At 34.5% G+C, this 23942-nt stretch overlaps 1 protein-coding gene across 1 annotated transcript in view; it reads right to left on the bottom strand.

Annotated features, from left to right (window-relative positions):
- LOC120192921 (vacuolar protein sorting-associated protein 8 homolog) overlaps positions 1-20395 on the bottom strand; it is a 51441-nt gene extending 31046 nt beyond the window's left edge. Inside the window, exons 1-2 of the mRNA XM_039195597.1 lie at positions 20204-20395; positions 19751-20024 (exon numbers count right to left, since the gene is read on the bottom strand). Of these exons, the coding sequence (XP_039051528.1) occupies positions 19751-20024; positions 20204-20395 (466 nt within the window). The remainder of the gene's footprint in view (positions 1-19750; positions 20025-20203) is intronic.
- Positions 20396-23942: the final 3547 nt, after the last annotated feature.

Raw genomic sequence — 23942 nt, 5'->3', positions numbered from 1 at the left:
CAAGCCAGGATGGTCGATCAGAATATTGAGGAATTGGTTGGGCTAAATCAGGAAAAAGGCAAAAAACATGCTTTTTCATCCATGGAAACCTCTGAGTGTGTGATGGCACAAGCTAATCCATAATTAATCATTTCACCCAAGAGGCTTCCAAGCCATTGAGTAGGCTTCTCCGTCACTAAGACTCAAGTAAGTATGTTAGATCCTTGGGATAACCCTATTGATCAAAACATGTCTGATCATAATGAGATGGAAAAAGACAAGAATGGGATCTCTGAGAACTTAAAAAATTGGTGCAGAGAGACATTCAAAGGAATGAGAGGAAAAAGTTCTCATAATGAAATAGATATAAGTGAATAAGTCTTGGTTTTTGACTTGGTGCTCCCGCCCAAATTTAAAATGTCTGATTTTTAAAAGTACAATGGAATCAGTTTCCCTACTAGCCATCTTACGATGTTTATTCAAAAGATGACTGGATACACCAATAATCATCAGATGTTGATCCATTATTTTCAAGGCATTTGACTGAACCTGCTTCTAAGTTGTATAATCAATTGATTCATATTCAAATTCGCTTCTGGAAGGATTTGGATCATGCCTTTTAGGTCAACACAAGTACATGACTAGTATGGCCCCTGATTGAACAACGCTGTAAAATATGAAGATGAAACGTAATGATAGATTCTGATAATATGCACAAAGATAGAGGGATGTTGCATCTCAAGTGCATCCATAAATTATTGAAAGGGAGTTCATCGCTTTATTCATCGATACGTTAAAATCCCCATATATCAATACATGTTAGAGGATGCCACTAAGAGTTTTTCTAACATCATCATCTGTGGAGAAATTATTGAAAGGGTGATCAAGAATGGTAAACTGAGGAATACTATCAACATTTAAATCGAGAATAAAGCTGAAATCAGTATGGTGGGAGCCTATTCAACTGGTCGTAAGGCTGAGCCTTATAGGATCATCCGAGAAAAGAGTTAATTTGACCCAATTCCAATAACTTATGAGGAATTACTTCCAATACTGATTGAGAAGAACTTGACGACTCTAGTCTAATCCAAGCCGAAGGATTCGCCATATCCTGAAGGTTACGATGTTGATGCCATATGCAACTATCACATATGAAGTTCAGACATTCCACTGAGAACTGTAAGGCACTAAAGCTCAAGGTCCATAATTTGATTGATTCAAGGGCATGGACGTTCGATGAATGATGGGGAATTCTGTTGCTAATCAAGAAGAGATCTTTGCATCTAACACGAAGTTTTCTTGCACTTACATTAAGAGCATTATTTTGTTTGAACTCGCTTTTGTTATGTCTTTAATATTTGCTTAAATTTTTTTAAATCTTTTGATGATTGAACTTATCTTCATATTAAGTTTTGTGAACAATTGAACGAGTTTTAATCTTGTAGTTTTTTTAATATCAAATGAATTATAGATTTTTTTAGTTCTTCAAGAATTAAAAATTTTGGACATATGGCAAGATTGGACCTTTCTTATCATGTCCAAAACCAAATATAATATCACTCAATATTTTACCCGAAATAATTCATGTCACTACCAAAAGATCAAATTTTGATATTACTTCTCTTTGAAACTTTGAAATAATGTCTTTGTCTTTTTTTAGACACGAAAAGTCATACCATTACGTTTCGTTGAGATAATAAAGTCACATCCTCATCTTTTAAGACACAAAACCAACATTTTTCTACCAATAAAACATAAAAGTAATGAAAACAAGATGTTTACTTGCACGAGAATGATTTTGCATGGGAAACAAGATGGATCATCTCGAATCAATTTTTCGAAGATGAGCCTGAACAATTGGGATATGTTGGATGCATAAAAAAGGGAAATTAATTCAAAATAATTCTATCATGCATTAATTACATTGTTTTCATGTGAATAAAATTAATCTTGAAAATCTATCCACTAGGGATACCTCTTCTGCAAGGACTTCTGTGTATGAAATGATGAACGGCTTTCTTTCATTATCTCTTCGCAAAATGAAAAAAGGTATCCCTTGTTATCCCCATTTGAGCCTGAATTATATTTTCTTTTGATTTAACCCTAACCAAGGATCACCCTCCACACTGGGGGCAAGGTGAAGAAAATATGCTCGCATAAATGAAGATCATCAATCTAGATAAGATACCATAAGGTAGACCAAATATGAGGTGTTCGAAGATAAAATCAAGGCGAGAACACAAAGAGAAAAAAAAAAAGAAGAAAAAGATAAAAATGGATCAAGTATTTCAAAACAAGTGACTCATCGAGCTTCATGTCACAAGATTAAGAAAGTACAACTGGTTCAAAAATCCATAATCAATTCACCAAAGATCATGGAACATCAAGAGAAAATAAAAGACACATACAAGCAAATTCAAATCGAGAAAGACAAGATTAAAGAAAACAGAACGAATTGATCATTGGTTCGATAACCCTCAAACATTTATTTGGGCCTATTTATCCCTTTATTTCATAACCATGAGCTCTGGCCTACATTACGTTCCTTAAAAGTCCCTTCTAACCATACATGGATTTCTAAACAGAAGATATTATCTTCAGATTTCATCCCGCCCATCAGGATTAATCTTTTATTTTCAAAAGCTTTTCTAAAATCTTTAATGCATGATAGGAAAATAACAAAGTAGGGTTCAAGACTTAAAATTTTGATAATGTCTTGAAACCAAAGGAGAAATCGAGTTGAAAACTTGAAAAGATGGCTCGAAAATGAAGATTGTACAGCTGTTGTATAGGAGGTGATCTCATAAATCCCTTGATAAGATATCTCACAACTCGAATATGCTCATGAGAGCTGAGAATCAGAGAAAACTTCCAGTAGATGTGTATAGAAGCTACTCCATTAGATCAGTGAACATCAAAGAAACAAGAATGACAAATCTTGACTAAAGATAACAACCCGAGACACCTTATCCTTTCCTTACTTAACCCTGCCTCAAAATTAGCATTAATCTTGACACTTGTCAAAGAGCTATAAGTTTGAGGGATTAAAAGAGCAGTTGATTCTTTGATATCTAATGAACTCTTTTTTTATGATTTGTCTCAATTATGAACCCAAAGTAAGGGGCATAGTTTTTCAAAACTTTTCATCAAACATTTTTACCTTTGAAAATAAAAGAGGAAGAGAAACATTTTCAAACAAGACAGTCTCTCTGGAATATAGCTTGAAAATTGTCATATATCTCCCAAACATAGAAGCTTATGCTTAGAATCAGTACTAGAGCAAGAAATAATTGTGGCATTATTAAAGGCCCATATCATCCAGGAATACAAGATCATTGAATTGAACAGACATTTATTTTTAATGAGAAATAAACGCATAAAGACTGAAAATGGTGAAGCATAGATAGTGGAGCTTACTATATATGATTGTTTTGTCAACCATCACAACATACAATTGTATCACGTTAATGATTTATCGTGCATTAATGTTGAAGCCGCAAAAAATAATGAATGATTCATATACCAGTAGTTACGAATTTGAGCCAATGTTGAGTTCATAAGGGTTTTCTAAATCCCAATTGGGAGGTCGTGTTCTGTCTACACCAAGATCAAAAATGGATAATGGGGAAGTTCTCTTTCCGTTAAATGGGTGACAAAACTTTGAAAAATCAATGCAAAGCTTGGAGATCTAAATTCGATGTTAGCAATTGAGAAAATACCTTCAATTTCAAATTTGATTGCCTCTATGGATCCAACTACGATCCTTGGCATGGATGTATCGTAGAACTCGTCAGAGAATGCGAATGTTCTGTCTGTTTCTACGGTATGATGAAATCTCTATTGAATTTCTACAGAAGTTCAAGTCGAGAAAGTCGATTTTATCAGGGCAAAAATTTGTTGGGGCAATAAGTAATTGACACTAGTCAGGAATTACAAGAGTACACTCTAGTGGAAAATGAAGACAACCGAATCAGAAAGAGAATGAAAAATACTCATCCGTCCATTGATCAAGAAAACATACATCAATATAAACATACATGTCACATGAATTTGCACCTTTGCATCATACATTCATCATCCCATGCAATAAGAAAACTTTGTTTCCCCTCTCGTGAGAATGCCTTTATAATCTCTTTTGAAAAACTAATTTTGTCTTTCTCAAGATTGTTTGTCTAAGAACATCAATCTAGTCTTTCTTAAGATTGTTTTTCCCTGAAATCCTTATTTCATTTTCTTAAAGGCCATTTTTCTCCCCTCACGAGGTCATCATCTAATTTTTCTTTCTCAATATCATTTTCTCCTCTCATGAGGACAAATTCAAAAATTCATTTTTATTAAAATAAAATTAAAATCAAATACATGAAATAAACTTCATCATGACATCCATAAAAACATTCAAGATAGTCATTTATAAATGCATCTTTTTTATATAGATCTTTCAGGAAAAGAAAATTTTGGAGATGACTAGATGCCCTCAACATGAAAGAGTAATGTTGTTCACAAATTTGACATCCCGAAGCAAATGATCAGATCTTCTAAAGGCAACTAGATGTCCTCAACATGTAGGAGCAGACTATCTGTCACCTTTGAGATTGTTTCTCTCAAAACAAAGTTTCATCTCGGTTAAGACAATTTTTCTTGAAACAAAATTGATATCACTTGATATTGTTTTCCTAAAAACAAGTATCGTCTCGTTTGAGACAGTTTTCCATTGAAACATAAATTTTGAAATTGTTTCCCTCTAAACAAAATTTTATCTCACCTGAGATAGCTTCTCTTTAGACAAATTTCTTTCTACTCATTGATTTTTACTCAAATATCGAATATTTGACAGTAATTCAAAGTTAGCAAAGACTTCATTTTGAAATTCCAAGTTGAAGAAGAGAAGATTTCATTTCAACTCAATCATTGGCAACTATGACTAGATCTCCTCAACGAGAAGGAGCAATGTCATCATTAGGTTTGACACCGAGCAATGATTAGCTCTCCTCAACATGAAGCAGCAATGTCATTTTCAAAGTCAAACTATCTTTAGACAATTAGACTTCCTCAGCAAGAAGGAATAACATTGTCTTCATATTCACAATCCTTCAAGAATGACTAGTTTTCCTCATCAAGAATGAACCATGTTTAATCAAACCATCAAAGTACTGCTAGACGTCCTCAACACAAAGGAACAATGTCGTCCATCAACCATATCTCCTCAACGCAAAAGAGCAATGTCATCCTTAGACAATCAGACTTCCTCAACACGAAGGAACAATGTTATCTCCAAATTATCCAAATACGTCTAGACGTCCTCAACATGAAGGAACAATGTCGTCCACCGACCAGATCTCCTCAACACAAAGGAGCAGTGTCATTCTTAGACATTCAGACTTCCTCAACACAAAGGAATCGTGTTGTCTCCAAATTATCCAAATACGTCTAGACATCCTCAATGCTAAGAAATAATGATGTCCATCGACTAGATCTCCTCAATACAAATGAGCAGTGTTATCATCAGATAATCAGACCTCCTCAATGTGAAGAAACCATGTTATCTTTAAATTATCCAGATTGACCCAACTTCCTTAATGAGAAGGAACATCGTTATATGAAAACGCCAAAACTCTTCAACATGGATGAGAAGTTTCGTCTTTAACATCAGATTATCTTCGGATTGACTCGACTTCCTCAATGAAAAGAAACAAAGTCATCTTCAACAAATAATTTACCCGAAAGCTACCAGATCTCTTTAATGTGGATGAGCAGTGTCATTTCCAACATTAAATTATCTTCAGGCAATCAGATTTCCTTAGAAAGAAGAAGAAGTGTTGTCTTTAGATGCAATTATTCAAATACGATTTAGTGTCCTTTAGAGGAATGAGTAAGATCGTTAATGTTTTCAACGTCCTTCAGAAGAAGGACATCAACAGGGTCTTCAAATTTGACTTCTATAATCGAAGAAGCAGCCATTCAAATGGGTTATACATCCCCATCATGAAGGAACAATGTCATCAACAAACAACAATTGTATCCTTTGAGATTGTTTCTCTTGAAACAAAATGTTGAAAATATCTCCCTTGAGATAAAAATCATCATCGAATTTCAAAATGGAAGATAAAACCAAATGAAAATGTGTTGTCTTTTCGTTTTTACCCTATTCTTGTTAACACAAAGAAAGGGCAAAGAGGGACAACTGTTGACACCCATTTTTGTCTGAGTTATTGTTGTTGTTGTTATTATTATTATTATTACTGTTGTAACCGGTTTTTGCCCGGGTACGAATTTTTACTTGGCGGGAAAAGTAAAATGAATAAATGATTTTGATTTTAAAAAATGTTTTGGGAGTCGCCATTGACCTTTTTGGGTTAGATAGGTCAAATACCTAAAAATAATCTTTTAAAATAGTTTTTAAGAAAACATAATTTAAAAGATAAATTGATCTATGTATAACCAAAAATTTTAGTAAAAAAGGGATTCGTGGTCGATTACGTTTAGGGAAGGATTAGTACCCATATAACGCCCAAAATTGGTACCCATTAATTATAAATTATCTCTATTATTGAAAATTTAAGAATTCAAAAATATATTTAATTCATAATCATGTGATTTCAAATTTATTAGTATAATTCCAAGAAAATATTAACTTTTATAAATATATATTTTGTATATTTTTATAAATAAGATATTTATTTACTTAGAAATATCATAAAAAGACTTCTAGTTGTTTTAAGACAGTCATTTTCTTAATATTAAAAAATAAATAAATATTAATAAAACATTTCTCTAAAAATAATTAATATATATATAATTTATAAAAGTAGGATATTCAATTATTTAAAAATATCAGAAAAAGACTTCTAGTTGCTTTAAGACAGTCATTTTCTTAATATTTAAATATTAATAAGAATATGATAATATAATTCAAAATATCATAAAATATAAGTATTAATAATGTGGTTTAATCATAATTAATTAATTGAAATATCATAATGAATTATATATATATATATATTCATGTAAAAAATAATTAAGGGATTATATATAATAAAGTAAAACATAGAGATTAAAATGAAAAAAATGAAAATATAGCACGTAATTTTGAAATAATAATAAAAATAGAGAAATTAGGAACTAAAGTGTAAATATGCACATAAATTAGAGGGATTATTTCATGATTTTCTCTATTTTTAATGAATAAAGTAATGAACTCCAAAGCCTAGGGACCTGACGCATGGTTTACCCAAAAATTTTATAAACTCGTCTTTTTCCTCCTTATTTTACACGCAGAACACCCAAAACTTCCAACTATCCTATTTTCTATTTTATTTATTTATCTATTTAACTTACTTTTTTTCGAAAATAAATAAAAATATAATATAAGCTGAAAAAAATAAAATCAAATGTAGAAATAACCTTTGTAGAACTTTTTATTTCCGACTTTCTTTGTGTATTTTGCTAGATTTCTCCTCAATTTCTCTTTATTTTTTTTTTGTGTTTTTACATTTTGTTCTAGGGTTTTTATAGCCTCGGTTTACATGAAGAATCAAAGATGATTTTTCCTTTCTCCTTGTATGTGTGGTTGTTGTAGAGGACCAGCTATTGTTGGTGGAAGATGCTGGAATTTGTTGTGGTGGAGGGGCTGCTGCAGGTGCTAATTGGAGCAGGGAACCAGCTGGACCAAGGTAAAAATGATGATTACAACTGCCCCTCTTTTCTCGTTGCTGTGGAACATGAATGAAGCAAAGACATAAAGAACCATTTTTAGCTTGAATTGTTCAAACTTTTGAGCTATGCGTTCTTCTTATTATGAACTTTTCGCTCACTTCGGACGAGTTCTTCTTCATATGAATTCTTCTTCAGTTGAGTTCTTCTTCAGATGAATTCTTCTTTAGTTGAGTTCTTCTCATTATGAACTCTTCCTTGAAATAATAATCCATCGAGTGATGAATTCGAATCTTTGCTAATCCTTGAAATTCCTTTCAAATATTCAACATGGATAAAATGAATGGAAATATCCCTATTTTTTACAAATGCCTAAATATGATGCATGATATAATTTTAAAATTATGAGCTCTTGTATTCTCATTAATTGATGTTTCATTCTCTTAACGAGTCTTTATCTTTGCTGAGATTTCCTCTTTGCTTGGATTTGACTTACTCTTTCCAAAAATTCTTCATTTCGATCTATTTCCCAAAACACCCCATTAATTTCTCTTTGCTAAGAATTTCTTTTGTTGCTTTTCTGCTTTATTTGTCTTCAAATGACTTTATGGCAGAAAAAACTTGTTCGCATTTCAACAATGATTGTAATTATTGACATTAAGATTTACCTTGGATTCATGCACTCAATAGTATTAACATAAAGTGATAGCCAAAAATCTTTTGCTTATTTAAAAATTATGTTAACCCATTTGCATGATGTTTATATAAAAGAATAAATTGAATTTCAAAAAGAAATTGAGTTTCGAAAAGATAAACTTGGAATCTATTAATAAATATATAGAAATGTATTCAAAGTCATGGAAAACATAGGAATGATAAAAATTCAAATGACTCAACAAATTATTAGCATAAGTATTTCTAAACTAATCAATTTGATATAATTTAGAGCACTGAGGTAAGCTTATGTCTGGAAGATCTCAAACGTTGCCTGAATGCTTATAGATGTAAAGCTTCTCCCAAAATATCAAATTCTTCAGACGGTTTTAATTCCCAGATGCCTAATATCAACATGCATTTGAGCAGCCCTTTCAGGTTTTCAACTCAAATCATTCTTTTGGTTGCAAGACGCCCTTTGTGGGTTTTCATCTTGACCCTCCTTTTTATTTTCTACTTTTTCTTTTCTTTTTCTTTTTCTTTTTTCTTCTTTAAGCATAATATTTCTTGACAGAATCTGAGTTTATCAGGTTTCTCAAAACTTTTCCATCCATTTCTGCCAAGATCAACGCTCCTCCGGAAAAGGCCTTTTTTACAACATATGACCCTTCCCAATTAGGCATCCATTTCCCACGAAATCTTATGTATAGGCAAGAAATTTTTCAGCACTAGATCATACTCTTGAAATTCTCTTGGATGTACTTTCTTGTCATGAGACTTCATCATCCATTTCTGATACATTTGTCCATGGTAAATAGCTTTCAATCTCTTCTCCTCAATAAGTTTCATTTGATCAAATCGAGCTTGGATCCATTCAGACTCATCCAATTTTACCTCTCTCAAGATTCGAAGTGATGGGATCTTAACTTCAATCGGTAAGACTGCTTCTATCCCATAGACTAAATAAAAAGGTGTTGCCCCAGTAGATGTTCGAACGGTAGTTCGATATGCATATAAGGCAAAAGGTAACTTCTCGTGCCAATCTTTGTAAGTCTTAGTAGTCTTTGTAATGATTCTCTTGATGTTCTTATTTACTGCTTCAACTGCCTCATTCATCTTTGGGCGATAGGTCACTGAGTTTGCATGCTTGATCTTGAATGTGCACAAAGTTCAGTCATCATTTTGTTGTTCAAATTCAAAGCATTATCTGTAATGATTCTCTCTGGTAGCCCATACAGCAGATTATTTCTTTCTTTATAAATTTGCAAATTGTAGACCTCTTAATATTGGCATATGAAGCAGCTTCAACCCACTTGGTAAAATAGTCAATTGCCACTAGGATAAAACAATGTCCATTTGATGCTTTTGGTGTGATTGCCCCAATAACGTCTATTCCCCACATAGAAAATGGCCAAGGTGATGTCATCACATGTAAAGGTGATGGAGTTACATGAATTTTATCTGCATATACCTGGCATTTATGACATCTTCTTGCATAATCAATGCAATCTATATGCATGGTAGCCCAGTAATACCCGTATCTCATTATTTTTCTAGCCATGGAAAGACCATTTGCATGTATTCCACATATCCTACTGTGTACTTCCTCAATGATACTTCTGGTTTCGCTAGCATTTACACATCTCAATATCATTTGATCATTGCTTCTTTTATACAAAGTTTCAACATCAAGAAAGTATCCAACAACCATTCTTCTCAATGTTCTTTTATCAATCTCAGATGCATTTTGTGGATAGCTTTGATATTTGATATATCATAATATCATAGCTTGCCATTTGCCTCTTCTTCCACACTTTAGCAATGTGCAGGAATTTCATATACTTGCATTTTGATTGGCATCATATCAACTTTTTATTTGCTTGAAACATAGCAGCTAATGTAGCCAAAGCATCTGCCATTTGATTTTCCTCTCGAGGGAGATAATTGAATGTGACGCTTTCAAATTCTTTCATTAATTCGAGGGTAAAATTTCGGTATTCCAGCAATTTGGGATCTTTTGTTTCTCATTCTCCTCGTAGTTGATACACCACTAACGATGAATCTCCGTATATCTTGAGAAATTTAATTTTCCTTTCTATGGCTGCCTTCAATCCCATGATACAAGCTTCATATTCTGTCATGTTATTGGTGTAAAAGAACTCCAATCTACTTGTAAAAGGATAATAGATATTTTCTGGAGAAATTAACATTGCCACAATTCCTCTTCCCAAGGCGTTGGATGCTCTATCAAAATAAAGCTTCTAGATTCATCATTTGTTATGACTTCTTCATTCATGGATATACACAACAAATCTTCATCTGGAAAGTTAAAACTCAGAGACTGATAATCATTTGATACACGACTGGCCAGAAAATCAGCTATGACACTTCCTTTTATAGCTTTTTGGTTGACATATACGATATCAAACTCGGATAATAACATCGGCCATCTAGCCATTTTGCCTGTCAAAGCTGGTGATTCCATTAAAAACTTTAAAGGATCAAGTTTAGATATCAACCAAGTGGTATGATATAACATGTATTGTCTGAGTCTTCGAGTAACCCACACCAAGGCACAACATAATTTTTGTATTGGTGGGTATCGAATTTCACAATCAGTAAATTTTTTACTCAGATAATAAATGGCTTTCTCTTTTCTTCCAGATTCATCATGATGTCCCAGTAAGCATCCCATCGAATTTTCAAAGACTATCAAGTAGAGAATTAACGGTCTGTCAGGCACTGGTGATACTAAAATGGGGGCATTGGATAAATATTTCTTAATAATATCCAAAGTTTCTTGACATTTATCATTCCAGACTTCAGGATTGTTATTTCGAAGTAATTTTAACATCGGATCACATTTGTCAGTTAATTGAAAATGAACCGAGATATATAATTTAATCTTCCCAAAAAGCCTTGAACTTCTTTTTTTGTATTGGTGGCAGAAGATCTTGAATTGCTTTTACTTTATCTGGATCAATCTCGATTCTTTTTTGGCTGACTACAAATCCCAAAAGCTTCCTGGACGTTACCCCAAAAGTGCATTTAGCGGGGTTGAGCTTTAATTAATACTTCTCAATCTCTGGAAAAACTTTCTTAGATTTTGAATATGTTCTTCTTCAGTTTGAGACTGGGCAATCATGTCATCCACGTATACTTCAATTTCTTTATGTATCATGCCATGAAACAGAGTTACCATTGCTCTCTGATACGTTGCCCCTGCATTTTTTAGTCCAAATGGCATTACTTTATAATAGAAAGTGCCCCACATGGTTACAAATGTTGTTTTTTCCATGTCTCAAGATTCATTTTTATCTGATTATACCCTGAAAAGCCATCCATGAATGAAAACCATGCATGTCCTGCAGTATTGTCCACCAATGTGTCTATGTGAGGTAATGGAAAGCTATCTTTTGGACTAGCTTTGTTAAGATCTCTGTAATCCACACACATTCAAACTTTCCCATTCTTCTTTGGTACTGGGACTATGTTGGCTACCCATTCTGGATATTTGGCTGCCTGTAGGAATCTTGCATTAATCTGCTTCATTACTTCCTCCTTAATCTGCAATAATATTTCTGGCCTCATTCGTCTGAGCTTTTGTTGAACAGGTTTATAATCTAGACTGATCGAAAGTTTGTGTACCACTATATCTATACTCAAACCAGGCAAATATATCTTTGAACTCTTGGAGGAGATCTATCAATTCTCGTTTTATATGGGCTGACAAAGTAGTACCAATTTTCACTTCTTTCATTTCTTCATTGGTTCCCAGATTTACAGTCTCAATCTCTTCTTTGTGAGGTAAAATTTGTTTGTCTTCTTTTTCTATCAATCTTAACAATTCAGTAGGAACATCACATTCTATTTCATCCTCACACTCATTGACTTCCTCCAAACATATGGGCCGCTGTAAATTTATCTCATGATTAAATTTAGGAATAATTAGGCTATTAACATTGTGACACCTGAAAATTTAAATCGGACATATTTCTGAAATGATATAGTAAATTTATGAAGTAAATATAAAGAATAAGAAATAATGAATGTAAAAATGTAAAATGTAAAGAATGATTGCCATTTGAGAATTTTAAGAAAACTTCTTGTATTTGATATTAAGTGAACTTAACAACTTCCCTTACAAGATAACAAAAAACTTTTTATATTCTTGGCTAAAACATAAAGATTAGTTTTGAGTATTGCTCTATGTTAATACTAAAAACTACAGGGAGATCTTCAGCAGTCCAATTGTTGAGTGTTTCACCAGGAAGACAAGGGCGAATTCCAGCCAAGTATTTGCCTGTCTTGTTGTTATTCGTGATCATGTTGATAAATAATCCTCCCATACCTTCTTCAACCATGCTTTGATCTTTTGTCAACTTTTCTTCTTTAAGAGCATCAACCTATATTAATCATTCCTCCTGATTTGGACGTGGTCTTTAACTGAGGGAAAGACATACGTTCCCAAGGGATTTCTTCTCCTTTCAGCCTTGCCTTTCTATCTTCGCTTCTTCTTTTCATCTCTTTGTTCCTTTGCTGAAAATTAGGCTTAAATCCAAGCCTAAAACGATATTTCTTCATCTTCATACTCACAGGAAATGAACTTCCCTGAAGATTCTTTCCTAAACCTTTCTCAATTTTAGCTCCAATGCCTAAAGTCTGTCGTACAGTCATTTTAGTGCAATCATACAATCTGGGATATGGAATTTTGCTTCCCTCAGTAATAAAGGTTGCATTGACAAATTCCAAACCTCGAAAAGATCACTCGAGAGCATCATCTTTAGTTTCAATATACGGAGCATCACTTGTTACAGAAGCAATAATTTCTTCCTCAGCTCCTACACATATCAGTTGATTGTCAACAACGAACTTTAATTTTTGATGCAGCGAAGAAGGAACAGCTCCTGCAGAATGAATCCACGGCCTCCCCAATAGACAATTATATCTAGGCATCCTTTTTTGAGTGCCATCAAAAGCTCGCACTACATTCTGATAACTCTTCATGTGCATTTATCCATCGGCATCCTTTGAAGTGTGACCAAAGGCGTCAAGTTAGGAGCATATCCATTATCAATTAATACTCTTGGTAAAACATGGCCATGACAATGTGTGGTAATATTCAAAGCTTTCACTGATCTCATTCCACCTTTAGGTATTTCATCATCAGAGAATGTTATGTAATTATCAGTGGTTATGTGTCCCACAATCCTGTCAAGCTTATTGAGAGATAAATCTTCTGGGATAAATATCTGATTAAGTATTTTCATCAAGGCATTTCTATGTACTTCTGAATTCATCAACAAATCAAGAATTGAAATTCGTGATTGCTGTTTATGTAGCTGTTCAACCACACTATATTCGCTATGTTTCAGATATTTCAAAAATTCGTGCTTGTTTTTCTGTTACGGGCTCATTGACTGTTGGCAGGGATTCATAATCAAATACCTTTTGGGGTATCACTGTAGCTTTTCCCTTTACTTTTGCATGTTCTGATACATTCGATGTCTCGGGAGAGTAACATCTCCCACTTCTTGTAAAGAATCCGACTTCACTTACTGCTTCAGATGTCGAATCCACACTCTGTATTTTCTTTTCTGCTTTTTCCAGAGAAACAGATCCTCCTACCATTGAAACATTAGTAGTATAATTCCAAGGTACTCTTCGGGTATCCTTATATGGAAATGGTAAAGGAGTTGTGATAGTCACTTTCGGCTTTGTTGGTGCATGATTCACTGTAGATGATTTCACAGTGATAATCACGGATCACTTGTTCTCTACTTAGGTTTAGAATCTTCTGATGCACAAACGTCATCTTCTTTTTTTCCTGGTTCTTCTTCAAAGAACTCCATCTCTTTGTCATTCATCAATTTTTGCACCAAATCCCTAAATTTAGGGCATAGTTGAATTCCATGTCCCTTCTCTTGATGATATTCACAATAATTCTCGCCTTCATTATGTTTTGGCCTGAATTGTTGCTAAATCATACCAGATAGGGAGAGTTGTTGAAATCTCCAACCAAAAGGAGATTTAATCTCAGAAACATCCATTTTTGCTTTCCTTCCATTTTCTTCCTCGATTGCGTTCACGTTTTTATCTCCATGGTTTGGCAGCGGATGATTTGATGTAGCTGGTGAATTGAATTCCAGTTTTTCAGTATTAATCAAATTTTGGACCACCCTTTTGAATGCCAAACAGTTTTCAATAGAGTGACCCGTAATTCCGTAATGATAAAACAGTGTGTTTCACATCATACTATGGAGGGAATGGTGGTTGCATGGGAATCAAATGATAGGGTCGGATGACATCTGCCTTTAACAGCGAATCATGGATCTCTACATAGGGTACTGGTAAGGGTGTAAAGGAAAGCCTTTCATTTTCCCTGCAAGATCCTCTTGATTCCGTTCGATTAATGTTTGTTTCTTCTTTCTTAACCCTTGGTTGGGTTATCGTAACACTTCTCGAAGTATCCTTGTTGTAAGCGTTCGCATTTTTAACTTCATTCTATTTTTTCTGGTACATGGGTCTTTTGGAATTAGACCCCTCACTTGATTCAATTTTTCCACTTTTCATGACATTTTCAATGAGTTCTCCAGAAATGACCAGATCTGTAAAATTTCTGGTTGCGTTCCCAATTAAATGGCTTAAATAGGGAGCCTTTAAAGTGTGGATGAACATCACTGTGGCTTCTTTTTCTGATAAAGGTGGCTGAACTTGGGCCACTGTGTCACGCCATCTCTGGGCGTACTGTCTGAATGTTTAATTTTTTTTTCTCCAGATTTTGAGAGTCCATCTATCAGGGACCATATCTGTCACGTGGTGGTACTGCTCTAGGAATGCTTTTGCTAGATCATTCCATGATCTATTGTGGGCTTTGGTCAGTTGAGTATACCACTTTAAAGCTGGTCTTGTCAAACTATCTTGAAAGCAATGAATTAACAATTTCTCGTCTTTCACATGTTCTGCCATTCTGCGACAAAACATATTAATATGTGACGAAGGGCATGTAGTACCGTCATATCTTTCAAATTCATGAACTTTGAACTTGATGGGGAGGATTAGATCTGGAACCAAACTCAACTCGCTAGTGTCAAACCCATAGAATGATTCATTTATTTATATGGATTTCATTCTTTCCTCCAAACTCTTGATATATCTGGTCAATTCTTCATTGGCTTTTTCTTTCTCATCAACTCATTCAGATCGGGTATTAGATGCTCAGCATTAAATTCACCTATCTTCATATATGACATAAGTGGATTTTTGCTTGAAGATGTGGGATCCACTTGTTGATTTTCATTAGGTTTGGTCTCTTGCAATGCCGATATATGAGCATGGATTTGCACAGGTGTGGTACCAGAATGATAAACCGGTTCTGGCATTAAACCTAAAAGATATATAGGTTCTTGGTCAAAAGATAAAGGATTTTCATGAATTTTTCCAATGGTAGCTTGCTTCTTGAGCATATCCTCTATTTTCTGCATCATACTATCTTGTGAGTTTGCAATGTGGCTTCAATTTTTTCTAACTTCATTCTTATTTCTGCTTGTTCTTTATTATGTTGTTCCTCAATACGTTGTATTTTATCCTCCATGATTTTAGTCACTTTTCTAGTACCGTAGTGGTGTTGAATTTCTTGTTTGGCTAGGATAACTGCGATTGAAATTTTTTTATTATTTTTTGAATTTTACTTAATGAATGTTTCTCTTAATGTAAAAATAAAAATTATACATAAAGAAAATAATGCAATAAATAATGAATGTATGCAAAAGGTACTGATCCCAAAAAGTTAACTGTCATAGAACAACTTCCATCGGCATACAAAAGTTTTTATATAATAGTTCATAACTACAGATACGACATAGTTTTCCTATTAAGCTCTATGATTTCCTTCATCAGCCATGACATCTTCTTTCCATACTTAGAAACTGGATCAACGTGATGCTCAATAATCTTTGCTTCAGCAGCTAACTCCCCAACATATCAGGCAACTTCGCTCATTGGTACCATGGCCTCGAATACCATACTGCCTCTTTCTTTATTTCTTTCTTCAAAGAAATCAGTCATTTTTGCCATTGTTCATTAGCTTCCTCGAGAGTTTGCTCTAACTCAGTGATTCTTACTTGACAAATATGCAAAGTACTTTCAAGATCTCGGATTCATCTTCGTAGTGAATCGTTCTCCTCATAACTCTCTTTAAGATCACTAACTCCTAGACGAACCTTCTCTTGGAATAATGATTCTTCAAGTTGCAATATGTAAGCTTTAAACTCTGTGTTTTTTTTTCTACACTGATCCAAATCCTCTTCAAGTTTTGTTCGTGTTTCTTGTGTTCTTTGACTAGTTTTCTGGATTTGCACATTCTTGTTTCTATATCGTTGCATCCAAGTGCTAGCCACTTCTTGCTCTACTTCAAGTCTGGTGTTGAAATTCTTCCTCTCCAACTTCCATCTTTCCTTTTCAACATCGAACTCTTCAATACTTTGGCCCCTGACTTCAAGTTCGGCAATCAGATTATTCATTTCAGATTCAAATCCCTTGAACATGGTGTTTTTCTCATCCTCAAATCTCTCAAACATACCGTTCTTCATCTATTCTAATCCTTTAGCTTGATCTCTTTCTTATGCATTTCATTCATAATCTCGCGATTTTCATCTTTGTGCTTTATAATTTGCTCCCTTTTTTCAACCTCGAGATCTTCCATTTTCTGTTTCCTTTCTCAATGCTTTTAAGTAAACGGCTTTTTTTCCTTTCAAATCTTCGACTCGACATTTTTCAATATTCAACTCTTTGGTCATCTGTGTTGTTGCTCTGCTTGATCTTGATGCTCTTCGGGATTTTTGCAGCTCATGGTAATTCTTTTTTAACATTTTGAACTCACTATCTACTTTTTCTTTGTTTTCCCTCAGCATTGCACATTGTGCGGAATGAAAGTCAACATCGACGCCCAACATAGCTTTATCTTATCGTATTTGTTCCAACTCTTTCGACCAACCCTCTCTTTCTGCTTCAAACTCAGCTTTTAGGATTTCTATCTCTGATGGGACTATCCGAATGCGATCTTCCGTAAAAATGTCCTCATTTTGGTCTAGTAGAGGAATATTTTCATTTTTCCTAACAGACCTCCATTCCTTATAATCAGGGGTTAATATTACTTTTGCTGCTTTGGCTCGAATAAAGAAAGTTATTTTCCAAGCTTTAACGACATCCACGATGTTTCTTTTGTAATTTTTGCTATGAAATGCAAACTCAGACGAATGTAACCCAACAGTAACAGGAACAAAATGACGACCCTCGTACTGCCTTATAGCTAGAAGTGGTGCATATCCAATTCCTCCCCATAAACCAAGCAGCATTACCCAGTTGTAGTCACCACATTTGTAAAAGAACTCCCTTTGTACTTGCCACGGGGCACGCCAAACGATGTCATTGCTTTGCAAATTTCGAAGGACATTTATCCACATGGCTTTTGTGACTTCTTTCGGTAATTCTTGCTCCAGAAATTCTTTCAACGGTGAGTAATCCGTACTAAAGTGACGGTATGAAACCTTTTATGTCCTCCAGAAATGGCTACGGATCCATACATATAATAATTGTGCACATCCAAAAAATCATCCACCTCCCAGTCTTCTATAAATGCTTAATGATCAAAAGGTTTCTGCTAGAATTGCAGAAGCATGATTGACCCTTTTTTATAACTGCTCAAATAAATCTACTACTGCAGCCTCAATGTATCCCAATGCTTTCGAGAAGATGACTATACCATATATACCTAGAGCAAAGAGATCAAATCGTACTTTATCATCTGGATGACTCTGAATGATTTCTTTTATGTTGGTCCAAGAAATGCTTTCGCCCTCGCCCTTTTGCTTTGTATGGACCACTACTCATTCCTCTCGTACTCCTGCAATCTTCACTAATTTAACTCAGAAAGGTTGAGTTTTGATTGACCTTGAATAAATTCAATTCTCCAAAACCCTTTCTATATGTAGCAAAGTTGTATACTCTTCAATAGTAGGAACCAAGTCCTCTTTATTGAAAGTGAAACAATTATACCCTGGATTCTAGAATTGAATCAGGGCTCGAAGTAATTCATCATCAACTTCGACATAGAGCAAATATGGGATATCCCCGTAACACTGATAGAACTACAGCTTTTTGTTTGAGTCCCAACTCTCCCAAAATGCCTCGCAGATCTTGAATATCATTTCTTTTTAGAGAAACTGGAGCATAACTTGCTAACTCTGGTACATAATCATCCTGCAAATTATCTCCCCCTGTCTTTGTAATTCTTCAGACCACTGTCTTACTTCTGAGTTTGGAACTATTTGATTTGAACACTTTTTATCCATAGATGAAGGTTTTCCAATGAGACGATTAACTCGAAGATCAATACCTTTAATCATGTATGATGCCATGCAGACAACAAAAATAAAAGAAAAACATAAAAAAATGAATTAGTTCAAATAAGGAAAAATTTAATTTAATGTTTACCCAAATATTTTTATTTAAACATGCTTTCTACATAACATACTTAAATAATACTATAATCTAACTTCACATGCAATTTATTTAGCAAAGAAAGAAATAAAGAAAGAAATGCAAAAGTTATTTATCTTTTGTGTATACCTATTTTAAACAAAATTTCGTCATGGTTTCAGATCGGAAGAGTTTCTAAGGTTTACTATATACAGAGTTTTAGTTCTAAGAGTAAAGGTACCCAAATTGTCCTTGTTGATACCCCTTGGGTTGTCAAACCCTCAATCTTAGTCCATTACAGACTTAAGTGGATCGAGTTCAATTCGAGGGGACACATTTCTCTATGCCTGACACGGAGAATAAATTCTCACGAAGATAAGAGCATATGAACCCCAAAAGCTACTTGCTAGGTCTGCATAAAGAATGAATTCTCACTAAGACGTCACTTTCACTCCCACTTAAAAAAGACAAGCTTGATTATAAAACTTATGTTATGCAATGCAAGTGTTGTGTGTGAGGAGAAATATTCAAACCTTTTGACAAACAAATAAAAAGGAAATTTAATATTTGAAAATAAAAAAAACATTAATAAAGAATAATATAAAAATATTATGAAAACCATAAGTAATAAAAAATTTGGAAGAAAAGAATTATAAATTAAATAATATTTTTTTAAATTTCTAATTGATAGAGACAATTTATATTTGATTTTAAAGCTTGACCATTCCCCAGCGGGGTCGCCAAGGTGTGAAAAATAGACATAGTAAAATAATAGCCACATAAACGAAACGAGATGACATCAGGAGAAGCTACGTTAATAAATTGATATTGCGGAAATGTGAACGTAAAATAAAAGTCGAAGACAAGTTCATAAAACGTGCTACACTTAATCTGTGAAAATAGTGATACCAACCAAACGCATCAAAGTAAGCATAAACAACATCATGGATATGAAGATTTTCCAAAGTTTGGGTCGGAAAAAACTTACAGATGCGGAAGGCTCGATGGTGTAATGAATCGAAGCGAACCAATTGATCATTCTCAAAGTGCAAGTAGCCCTTCAATCGTTCCTCGACAGGAACCGCATAAGACCGACCATGTCGTTTGCGCTCGAGATTTTTTAGAGCCTGTGGTGGACTACCAGGATGTGCTAGAAATTCATTTTCACTCGATGCATGAAATGGAGAGAAAGGCTGTTTGATATTAAAATGTGGAGATGGATCATCATCGAGTTCTCCCGGGAAAATCCCAACAGAGAAATCCTATGTAAAACCAAGCACCTCGGCTGAGAGGAAAAAGACGATGCCACAGTCGGCATGGAGTGAAACGATGGAGTCGATGACCGTAAGGGTGATGAACGACGAGCATAGCTTGGTTCGGCGATTTCGGGTCAACGCAAACTATGGTTGTCAGAGGGAAGAGAAATGATCGGTGTGTGAACAGGTTTGGGTGCAGCGGGTGGAGGCACTTGGGCTTGCTGTTGACGCCCACCATGATGAGAAAGAGGCGTCTGGGTCAATTTTGAATCGCTCGGGACTTGCAAGAACATCAAGGTAACAAATCGGTGTCGTTTTTCGAGAACTATAAGTGGAACAATTGAATCATTATTGGCTTGGTTTCTTGTTCGAACCATCATGAAGAGAGGAGAGTGATGCTTCAAGGGATTGATGGAAAAGGGATGATAGTGCTAGTAATCGGTGGCGGTGTAAGTGGTGGAGGGCGACAGCCGTGAGTGACAGAAGAAACAAAAAGATGGATAAAAGAAAAGAAGGGATTTGGGACTTTAATTTACATGGGGTGTTAAGAAATAAAGAATTTTGGAAAGGTATTAAAACTTAAAAGGATAAGAAAGATAGAAAGTGAAGAGTTTGGGAAAATGTGGGATGTGATGTGTGGGGCCGAAAAAATTTAAAAGGGAAAGGGATTTACCAGTCAAATGTTGGGGATAAAGGGGTTTTTGTTTCAATTTGGGCAGCAAAGGTGATAAAATTGGGTGGGATTTGCTAAAATGCACCCCCTTTATGGGTTGTGCTAGCATGCGTTGTTTAATGAAATGACGCACTCCTCATCTTTTCTCTTTTTTCGAGTTATGACTACTGGGGGTTTGAAAAATGGTTTGATTCGATTGAAAATACCGCTTTTGAGTCTGATTAAGTCTAAATAAATTCACCAGGTCACCTGAAAAATTAAAACAAAAGTTAACGTGAGTAAAAAAACTTAATAAATTAAAAAAAAATCAAGAAAACTAAAGAAACGAAAATTAAAAATGGGTTGACTCCCATAAAGTGCTTTGTTTAACGTTGTTGAGCTCGACCACCTGACCCAGATTTTAGGTGTTTCCAAACTGATTTATTCAATTAATCCAACGAAACGTTCTCATAAAATGGTTTTAGTCTCTAGCCATTGACTTTAAATCGAGCACCCGAGCTATCTTCGACTTCTACCGCACCATGAGGAAAACGTGAGTTATCGTCAGAGGTCTAAGCCACTTCGATCTAAGTTTACCTACAAAATTTTAAAATTAGAATTAAAGCGTAGAACCTTTTATTCGATAGAAAAAGATTTAAAGGAGATTCTACGATTGTGGAACTCATTTGTTTTTTCTTTGAATATCTGAGAGCTATCACAAACATTTCTATTGATTTCCCCAAGCTCTTGGATGTGCAATTTGTATGTCTGGCAATCACATCAATTTCCATATTACATTGTTTGATAGCCCAAAGTCTAATTCGACCAATAAATGGTACGGTTTCTCGAAAAAAAAAGGTATGGTGACACTGTGATGGTGCCCTTATATGCAGTTCGGTATGCCCATAAGGCGTCGACTAAGTTCAAACTCCAATCCTTGAGATCCAGCTTGACTATCTTTACAAGAATTGCCTTAATCTCCCGATTTGAAACTTTCGCTTGTCCGTTTGTTTGTGGATGATATGTTGTTGCAATTCTTTGAATCACACCATATTTCTTCATTAACGCCTCAATCACTCGATTAATGAAATGAATTCCTCTATCCCGTATGATCGCCTTCGTAGTACTAAACCTAGAAAAAAATAAAATTCTTAAGGAAGTTAGTAGTTGTTTTAGCATCATTGTTTCGGGTAGCCTTAGCCTCTACCCATTTAGAGACGTAATCAACCGCAAGAATAATGTATGAATTGCCGAAAGAAGAAGTGAAGGGATCCATGTAGTCGATTCCCCAAACGTCAAAGATCTCACAAATATGGATTGGATTGAGAGACATTTCGCTCCTTCGGCTTAGATTGTCGACACGCTGACATCTTTCACAAGCTTTGGAAAATGCATAAGTATCACAGAAAAGGTTAGGCCAAAAGAATTTGCATTCAAGAGTTTTGTACGCAATTCACTTGGGTCCAAATTGACCATCACAAGAGTATGAATGAAAAATATTAATAATGGAACTTACCTTGCTTTCAGCGATGCATCATCGAATTATTTGATATGAGCAGTGCTTCCAGAGATACGGGCCATCCCAAATATAAAACTGGGATTCCTGTTTAATTTCGAGTCTTGGTAAATCAATAGGTAACTTACCCATGGCTAAATAATTCACTATGTCCACGAACCAAAGGGCTAATTTTTGTGCCAACATCAAGCTTTCCTCCATGAATTTTTCTTGGATCGATAGTTTGATAGTGGAGATCGAAAGTCGTCTTAGACGATTGGCCACCAAATTTCCGTTCCCCTTTTTGTCATTGATTTCCATATTAAATTATTGAAGAAGGAGAATCCAACGAATTAACCTTGGCTTCACTTTATTTTTGTTCATCTTGGACTTTAATGTTGCATGATCAGAGAAAGCAAAGATTCTAATACCAAGAAAATATTATCTCAATTTCTCAAATGTAAAAACAATAGCAAATAATTCTTTTTCTGTAGTTGAATAATTGCGTTGTGCCTAATCTAAAGTTCGTGATGTGTAGGCAATGACATGAGGTTCTTTGCCAATTCTTTACCCGATAACAGCTCTAACTCTTAAATCTGAAGCATCGCACATGATCTCGAGTGTCTCCTGCATAAAAATTAAATAAGCAACCTTAATGGTAGAAAAAATATTAGTTTTCTTCAATGTCTTGAGCTCGAATAATAAAATCTCCAGGACGAATATGTATAGGAAATTCTATACATGAAAATTAAAAAAATACGGATTAAAGCTGTCATGCAAAACTTAGAAAACTTTGATTATGAATAAAGTTGGACGAAATTAGAAAGTCATGAAAGTGGAGACCAAACAGTGATAAGGGATTTTTTGTGCTGTCTGTGACATTCCGAGTCTATAGTCAAATATTTGGTTGTTGGTACAAGGAAAGCATGGTTGCCGTTACGGATGGATACGGGAATCGAAATATATTTTCGACCCGATTTGATTTTATTTGATCAGATTCTTTTTAAAAAAGAATTGATTTGGATTGTGCTCAGATTTAGGATAAAAATATCATATCTGACTCGATAAAAATGTAATTATACCTTATATATTTAGGTTAAATATAATAAACATCTCTTTATTTTATTTTTTTCAATTAAATCCTTATTTTTTATTGAATAAACGTAATGTTTTTTTTAAATATATTATTTTGGATCGTGTTGAATTGAATTCAAGTTTTATATCAAAAAAACGGGTCGAGTTCATAATTTTTAAATTGAATAAAGGATATATAATTTCCGAATGGATTTAACTTGACTCAACCCGATCCATGTCCATCCCTAATTTTCGATGGGTCACAATTATAGAGTTAATCATGTTAGGTAATAATAGGGTCGGACCATGCGGGCAGAGTGTTTACATCTTTAATCAAAATAGGGTACATGCAATAGTGGACTTAGATGGGTTTCAACAATCCAATAATGTCAAACAGACACGGGACTTTTGGGTCTAAATAATGTTTGAAAGCCCAATAGTATTTTGTCTTTAACCATATGAGTAGTTTAAGGGCCAAATTGGCCCATTAGGGCAACAAGCTAAATAATTTAACCCATTAGGGCACTCAAACATTTAATTTGGGATTTACGGAAAATTAAACAGTGCCCGTGGAATTTATCACACAGACGTGACGAGTTTCATGGGATATAATTTTTTTAATGGATCCTGTTAGGTGGGTCCCACATCTGGATTAAATAAATTTCTTGAGGGACTCGTCACATCGGCGTAAGGAGTCCCTATA

This window comes from Hibiscus syriacus, unplaced genomic scaffold (genome assembly GCF_006381635.1).
Source record: "Hibiscus syriacus cultivar Baekdansim isolate YM2019G1 unplaced genomic scaffold, ASM638163v2 tig00116983_pilon, whole genome shotgun sequence".
Lineage (NCBI taxonomy): Eukaryota > Viridiplantae > Streptophyta > Magnoliopsida > Malvales > Malvaceae > Hibiscus > Hibiscus syriacus.
Note: the sequence above shows the minus strand (reverse complement) of the source record. Positions and strands in the feature narration are given on the sequence as shown.